Source organism: Procambarus clarkii, unplaced genomic scaffold (genome assembly GCF_040958095.1).
Source record: "Procambarus clarkii isolate CNS0578487 unplaced genomic scaffold, FALCON_Pclarkii_2.0 HiC_scaffold_311, whole genome shotgun sequence".
In the NCBI taxonomy this organism is placed as follows: domain Eukaryota; kingdom Metazoa; phylum Arthropoda; class Malacostraca; order Decapoda; family Cambaridae; genus Procambarus; species Procambarus clarkii.
The window spans coordinates 200,001-208,457 of record NW_027189344.1 but is presented as its reverse complement, the minus strand read 5'-3'; the positions used below and the strand labels follow the sequence as shown (position 1 = coordinate 208,457).

At 33.4% G+C, this 8,457-nt stretch overlaps 1 protein-coding gene across 9 annotated transcripts in view; it reads right to left on the bottom strand.

The window, feature by feature from the left end:
* Positions 1-8,457, bottom strand: part of LOC123749149 (uncharacterized) — a 17,983-nt gene continuing 9,526 nt past the window's right edge. For 6 of the 9 annotated variants that reach the window (XM_069320693.1, XM_069320695.1, XM_069320697.1 and 3 more), the window contains 14 exons: positions 8,034-8,192; positions 7,553-7,747; positions 7,251-7,355; positions 6,790-7,025; positions 5,944-6,122; positions 5,591-5,684; positions 4,523-4,855; positions 4,239-4,356; positions 2,840-2,931; positions 2,488-2,603; positions 2,109-2,197; positions 1,225-1,395; positions 755-942; positions 1-484 (listed from right to left, as the gene is read on the bottom strand). In XM_069320693.1, the coding sequence (XP_069176794.1) occupies positions 212-484; positions 755-942; positions 1,225-1,395; positions 2,109-2,197; positions 2,488-2,603; positions 2,840-2,931; positions 4,239-4,356; positions 4,523-4,855; positions 5,591-5,684; positions 5,944-6,122; positions 6,790-7,025; positions 7,251-7,355; positions 7,553-7,747; positions 8,034-8,192 (2,348 nt within the window). In that variant the 3' untranslated portion in view covers positions 1-211. The remainder of the gene's footprint in view (positions 485-754; positions 943-1,224; positions 1,396-2,108; positions 2,198-2,487; positions 2,604-2,839; positions 2,932-4,238; positions 4,357-4,522; positions 4,856-5,590; positions 5,685-5,943; positions 6,123-6,789; positions 7,026-7,250; positions 7,356-7,552; positions 7,748-8,033; positions 8,193-8,457) is intronic. The other 3 variants (XM_069320699.1, XM_069320694.1, XM_069320698.1) reach the window with 3 other exon arrangements.

Genomic DNA, 8,457 nt, shown 5'->3' with positions numbered 1-8,457 from the left:
ACTACAACTACAATTTATTTAATAAGCATTTCTAAACTAAACAAAACTTTGAGGGTAATTAATAAAAATAAAAACTAATTTGAAAACAAATCTTTCTTGAGCAACATAGGGATGCAAAATTAACATGACGATGATTTGGGCAAAGAACATTTGCCAACCCAGGGGTAGAGAATACTTGTTATTTTATCTTTGCTTTGCTACTTAAAGCTACTCAAATCAAAGGGAAGAGTGTTTCTTCCATTTCTTCGTTGTCAGTCTGTGACTCAATACTGACTACACTGTTGTCACTGTCGGTCTCGGAATCCTCGGAATCTTGACTGTCTGTTTGAAATTTGTTGTACTCTACTTCCCTGTCTTCAGAAAACAGGTTAGTTGCCTCAATTAGTTTAAGTTGATAGAATTTTCTTATATTTAGCAAGAGGGCCGTAAGTCCACTGGTTACATTCTGGAATGATGACTTCTTTATTGAGTATTTACCCGGTTCCTGTAAAACAAACACACATCATTATTTCAGGTATTTTTTAAATTAAATGTTTGTTTTCCTAACAAGTGTTTCATTTAAACTTTAACCAGTAAAAGTGATAATGAAAATATATTACAATTTTTGTCTACAAAATGCTTTTACTAATTTTACTTAGCTTAGACACAAACAACAATGATTAAGCTACCTGTTAAAATATTTACCAAGTAGCTATAATGCAATAACATTTATTTCAGTGGAGTAATTAAGTTAATATTGATACCTGATACTAACTTCAATTATCCAAGAGGGTGGAGCACTTTTGTTTTGTACATCATCTAGTCTTTGTGTTATCTCTTCAAGCTTTTTTCTGTAGAAATCCAAGTAACTTTTCATTTCAAGTTGAATGACATTTTGTTCTTCCATAGTCCTGTTGTACATATGCAGCTTTTCTGCAGCATTTCTCTTGTCTTGAAGAGTAACTGAAAATATTCAAAAATAAAATATAAAGTAAATTATTTAATAAGGAACATGAACAAATCTGTCATTGTAGGATGCATGTATTATGCAACAACAATGCAATCATATGTAATCATTTTTAAGGTATCTTGTTAATATTATTATCTTAACAATATAAATTAGGCATGGACTTCCATTTGTCCATTACCATAATGAGTCAGTTTGAATTAACATGTTAGTAGCTAACAATATTTATCCTCATTGACAAGGCCAATATGCACAGAAAACTAACCAAATATACTTACCATTATCAGTTGGTTGAGGAGTGTCATTATACCATGGAAAGTTCCCCTCTTCAGCAATCTCCACACTAAGTTTTTCTGTATTGTCTTCATTGTAGACCGCTATCAGTTCCCTCAACTTTTTCTTGTCTGCTTCAATCTTTGCACGGTATCGTGATCTCATTTTGCTTGAAGCTGAAAGAAACACTTTGTTACTAGTATATAAGATTATAGTTGATAAATTTGTTTTGTATATACTTAGTAGTGAATACCTACACAAAAGTAGGAGAACACACTACATAAATATTTGCCAACCACTTTTTTTTTTAACAAGCTTAGGTATACACAGCAATGTGCTGCTATCCTATTATGTATGAAAGACCACAGTGTAGATCAAAAACCTCACAGGACAGCCAGTCATACATGGAATCTGGAGAGAATATGAAATGTAAGGCTGATCTATTAGCCTCCACTAACAAAATCGGGGTACAGCACAAGAATATCTTCCAATATTCCTGAGTGTATGAAGTAATAACAAAACTCAAAGTACATCATACCATTTGTTCTGAAGTCATTGATAACAGGGCAATCACATATATAGTGATAGACAGCATGTCCTAGCTTTTGTTCACATAGTTTACAACTGGAATGATTTCCATTGGCAGATTCATTACCTGCAGGCACCTGCCATAGATATTGATATCTCAACTTAATTTTGACAATTACCTATAATTACATAGGACAACACCTAAGTGAGATGGTATCCATACAAATCTACCTGAGAAATAAATGACATTAGATGTGTTTAGATAAAAAAAAAGTCATTGTTTTCTTGAAGTATTTTACAAACACTAAAAGATTTTTGTTTGTTTTATCAGTCCCTAACTTATACATAAGCTTTAACATACCTGCTACACCGGATATTTGGGATTTCTTGGTTCTAATTGAGTCACATACTAACTCTATCCCATTTTGAACATCATTTTGAGAAACTGATCTGTTGAGAATAGAGGATACTGTTTACTATAATGTTTACTAAATTCAAACATGTAAAGTCCCTGATTAATTAAAAAAAAATTTAACTTAAATTTTTAGGCAATGGTCACAATGGCATTTTATGATGGCTGACAATTACTGTACAAGAACTAAACAATTAAAATAATAAAGAAATGTTTTGGCAATTTTATGATTTATGGTACTGCATTGATTTTACAGTACAATAACCTTGTTAAAATATATAAGAGTATTTCAAAACAGTGTTTCTTACTATATATTTTACAAGCAAACCTTTTATTTAAACTCTGGGCTAAGTTGGTTAACTCTGCAATCCAGATGAGAAGTTGTTTTTCATCAAGAGATAAGTCAGCTAACTCCTTTCTTATTAACTCTGCAGCTTCTTTTGCCTATCAACAGGAGGAAAAACTGCCCTGTTAGTATAATAAATGTTGCAATTTTTATTTAATATTTGATATTAAAAAAAAAAACAATCCTTACGAGCCTAACTGCTGATGAAGGCTGTTTAATGCCAGTAAATGTTATTTTTATTTTTATTTTTGAATGTTTTTTTTTTCCTGTGCACTTATATTAGTGATTCATGATCATTGTTGCATATATTCAATGAATAAAGCAAATTACTTGCCTTACAAAATCTTGAAGCTAGAACATGAGCTAAAGAGTCATGTTTACGTTGGTTCCAAAAAAATGAAGATTCACTAAGTTCTTCTTCACGCTCTGAAAAAAGGGACAAAAAATAACTCCCTTCAATGAATATGTAAAATGAAAATAATTCACTTTTATGCAGGCGATGAGTCACAATAACGTGGCTAAAGTATGTAGACCAGACCACTCACTAGAAGGTGAAGGGACGACGACGTTTCGGTCCATCCTGGACCATTCTCAAGTCAATTGTGATGAGGAAGTAGAGACAGGCAATAAATAGGCTAGAGAGAGCTGAGGAGCAAAGTAAGGTGTATTTTAGGGGATAGTAATAATAATAAGAGCTGCAGATGGCCTATTGGCCCATACGAGGCAGCTCCTATTATAACCACCAAGTGAGAAGGAGATAGGAATAAGAAGACGATAGCAAGGGAGCGTAGGAGAAGACAATGAACAGAAAAAAGGGAGAAGAGAGAAAGAAAAGGAAAGAGAAAGAAAAGATAGATAAATGGAAGGGGTAGGCTTATGTTAGGTCACGTTTGTTAGAAAGATTACAGCATTTGAGTATATACTGTGAAAGGGAAGAGTCCACAGCAACAAAGCCAGGACTCAAGTTCATGTTAGGTACATTGTGTATTAGAGCCGATTCAACAAGACGGCGTCTGTGGAGAGTAGAGGCAGGAAAGATTATTTTGGAGGAAGACCAATCTATGGGATGATTAGAATCCCTCACAAGGCAGAAGGGAGCATTGTTAGTGTCTGCAGACTTAACACTTCTCTTGTGTTCTTTAAGTCTGTCATTCAGTGTACAGCCAGTTTTGCCAAAGTATTGTACAAGATGAACAGGAAATAGAGTAGACACCAGCAGCAGGAGCATTTTTTTTTTTTTTTTTTTTGAGGAGCACTGTGAACTAGATTGCTACGAAGTGTGTTAGTTTGTTGGTGTGTTAGTTAGTTCTTATTCCTATCTCCTTCTCATTCAGTGGTTATAATAGCAGCTGCCTCGTATGGGCCAATAGGCCATCTGCAGCTCTTATTATTATTACTATCCCCTAAAATACACCTTACTTTGCTCCTCAGCTCTCTCTAGCCTATTTATTTCCTGTCTACTTCCTCATCAAAATCGACTTTAGAATGGTCCAGGACGGACTGAAACGTCGTCATCCCTTCACCTTCTTGTGTGTGGTCTGGTCAACATTCACTTTTATACTATCTATAATTTACTTGCTATATTAATCAAATCCAATTCATATACACAAAGTTGTAGGGTGACACCAGGTGTTGCTAGTTACTGAAGTCATCTTCATTACACATAATAAATATCACTAACAAGTTTTAATAGATTATACCTTCCTCATTGTAACAATGCACTATAAACTAACCGGCTTTCAACATGTTTTTGGTGGTACTGTTGTACCGCGACATATAGCTGAAAATTTGCTCGGTTTCTTCACCTGTGGTCAAACCACTTCCGTGCTGCCAGCGTCCTCCATACAGGACCTATAATTAAGATGTAACACACTGCATAATAATTACAAGGAAAGAATATTAGTCGATTGCTCAAAAATTTAATTATGACTAAATACTTTATTCTGATTAATAGCTTTTTAACCCTAAAATAATGTTACATTTATACCCGTTATTTTGACAAATGATAATTATTTACCTGGCAATACCATGCATGTGCTTTTGCATGCAAAACACCTAGGAACGGCTTTGTCTCCAGTAGGGTGAATTTCTTATTTTTTTCTTGAATTTTCAGGGCCCATGGCCAGTATTGACAAATAATGTCCTGGCAGATGTACTTGGCACTTTTGAAGTAATTTATATGGAGATAGTGTGCATAGCCAAAAACCTCACCACGAGTCATATTGCACATTTTGAGAATTACACCATGCCGGCATGATGCAAGGCTTATGCCAGTCTGGTCCAGGGATTTGTGTGTATACGGTTCGTTTCGCGCCGCTTTCCACAACGAGACACCACAATTTTGGCTGTTCTGCAAATCAAATATAAATGATATATATTATATATATATATCATATATATTATATATTTATATCATATATATATATATATATATATATATATATATATATATATATATATATATATATATATATATATATATATATATATTATATAAATACAGTATATATAAAATATATAATAAATAATGAAAAGAACCTAACCTTATGGGTTATATAAAAGTGATATAGACCAACAGAAATATAGCATCTTAATCAATATGGCTTCAGACCCCAAAAATCACCATTTATATGGTGCATGTATCTCTTGACAAACGTTGAGTACTCTATGTTTTACTGGTTGACTTGCCTGTGGGTTAAAAAAAACCTAACTACTTGTTATAATATATATATTAACTCTGTAAACTGTAAGACATCATGACTGTCTTTTCCCAATGGTGTAGTGGGTTAAGACACTCGCCTGGCGTTTCGCGAGCGCTTTGTCCTGGGTTTGTATCCTGGCCTTGGAGATTTACTGGGCATCAACCCTTAACTATGGCCCCCCCCCCCTGTTTACCCCACAGTAAAATGGGTACCTGGTTGTTAATGGATTTGGTGGGGTCATATTCTGGGAAACATAGGATTAACGACTTGCTTGAAACACTATGCGTGCTAGTAGCTGTACAAGAATGTAAAAAGTCTTGTATATATAAATAAAAATATAAAATCTATGTACAGTTTACAAAGTCTGTACACATAATATTTACCTTTGTTTTTAAGCTCTCTATATGGTTAAGGTGATTAGTCACATCATTGTCAGCAGCAAAGACGCTCTCTGAATAATATGATTCCCTCAATCCTCTGAAAGAAACAAAATGACAGTATTTACATAATTTACATTGATTTGTTTTCAATTTTGATGATTGTGTAAATATATATTACTTAATGTTGTAATACATGAATAACGCTATTATGTATTGCATGTAAGAATTTTTCAGATATTGATATATTTACATAACGAATAATGTATTGTGATATATAAGTTGCCCTAAAAGAAATGTATTAATTGTTGAAAAATAAAAATTTATCTTACAAAAGGAAAATTATTTAAGAACTGTACCTTCCAACTTTTTCATATCGGAATAACTTTTTGTTGCCATCAATATGTATGGCAAATGGGTTAGTATGACAAGCAGGGCACACGTTCTTATTGTAGCTTTGGACATTTGCAAGTTCATACTGCATAAATCTCCACTCCTGGAATGTTCTTTTAGCAGCTTCAAAGTTGATGCAACCATCCTGAAATATATACTGAATATAGAATTTGCATGGATTAGCCCCATATATTGGGGGAGTGGGTAGCACAAGTTATAGTGCAAGATTGAACAACTACGTTCCCAGCCTAGTACTGGGAACCTGGTTCCCAGCCTAATACTGGGAACCTTGTTCCCAGCATAGTGCAGGGAACCTAGTTCCCAGCACTAGGCCCAGATGTGGCTAAGCCATGCAAGTTGCATGAGTTAGCCATATATATTGGGGGAGTGGGTAGCACAAGTAACAGTGCAAGTTTGAAGAACTACGTAGGAAACTATAAGGATGAAATTAATGCTTTTTAGTTTTACTTTTGAATAATGTTTTGAACAGCTGGACAGCTTTTAATTTAATAAAGAGTTTACCAATTAGGAGCAATAACCAATTACTTTATTTGCATAGAGAGTTTGCACAGATTTAGTTTGACTCGGGGGATATCAGAGAGATATTGATTTCTGGTGTGGTGATTATGGGATCCTTTACATCTATCAAGGAAGAGTTTCAGATCAGGATGTGCATTTAGGAACAAGGTTTTGTACATGTAAGTGGCACAAGAGAATGTGTGGAGTGGGTTCATATTTTTATGTATTATTATATATACAGTTTAATGTATACAGGTACTTACATTACATATATAAAATTAATAAATACTTACTCTTCCATTACGAGAGCCAAGCGCTTGGAGCGCTATTAACAAGGATTTCATTGATAAACCTGGACTGTTCCTTTTAAGGAAATGCCAGTTGTTCAGGAGTTTGGTGCTGAAGAATGTGTTACTTTTCCTGGCTGATGAGCAGAAGTATCCACCATCATACAACATCTTAGCATCTGCAGGAAGGCTGTATCCACACTCTTGACACTCAAATATGGGCAGATAAAGGTCATACCTGCCTAGAAAGCTTAGTTTTAGTATTTATTCCTAAAATAAAGCAGCTTATTTTGAATCTTTTGTAAAACTCATCTCCATCACTGAATGGATATGTTTGTGTCTCAAAGATTGAAGTCCACATGCTTGGGTATGGGTATCCTCACTAGAACTTCAGTGATGCTACTATATTCAGTGATGCAAATACTCATAGACTTATGTGTTCAAACTTAATATTAAATAAAATATACCTGAGAGCATTATGAAAGTACACATGATGTCAGAACTCTTTATGTTAAGGTTATAGTCTTTACAGTTACAGGAAATTTTTGGCACAGGAACTGGCACAACAGGTTCTGAATAAGAAAATAATAATAAACTTAGCAGATTGCATATTTAAATAATATTTAATAAGTCAAATGCCATAAAAATTGAATTGCTTATTGAGTAAAAAATTTATTTATTTTTTTCTTTCAATATTTTGGAACTTATATTGTAATAGCTTGGTAAAAAGAAAAGTTTTCATATGTAAAGAATTTTTTGGTTTACATACGCCAGTCAGTAAATGTCCCATTAAGGTCAACAGTCACAGTTGGTGGCAATGCTTCATAATATCCACTGGCCCAGGAAAACCTATCATGGAATGGGTTTAAAAAATGCTTTTTCATATCACAGTGGTAGCAGAATAGGCGATGACAATCTTCACATTTGATGCTGGCTTCAATCCTACATTTGAAGCATTTGGTGTCTGTCAAATGAAAATATTTGAAAACATATGTTCAAAAATATCGCATCTTTGTCAAAAAAGACTTCTGTACAGTTTCAGATCATGCAGAATTAGGAAAAAAATATGGTCTATAAGTATACATAAACATTTTTCATTAGTGATAAAATGCTTCAGGTATATTTAAAACGAAGTACCCACTCTCTATTCAAAAAATATAACTAAAAAAAAATGCAAATATAATAAGTTGTAATGTAAACTGATATGCTGATGTAAATAGACAATATGCTTATAAGTATTGTGTATGTACCTTCAACTGGAACAGCGTGCCTAGACACCTCCCACTCAAATAGAACTGACCGACTTTCTTCCCAAGAAATTTCAGCCTTCATTCTTCTTTGCTGCCATTGAGAAATCTTCACTTGCGATTCTTGGATTTTTTTTATTTCTGCAGCAAGTTCGGCAGCGGCTGAAATTATTATACTTTAGTTATAATCTTACACTGATTTTTAGACTATCTTCTTTAGCTATTTTATATTTCACTCACACTATAAGTCAATATTTTGACAAAAAATATTTTTATATATAAATTTAAATAATTTTATATATATATACAGTATTTATAATTTATAATAATATTTTTACAAATGTGTTTACTATATAATATTACCCCTTTATCCATTTATCTACAACCATATTTATTCATCTATCTATACACCCTTGACAGGACATTT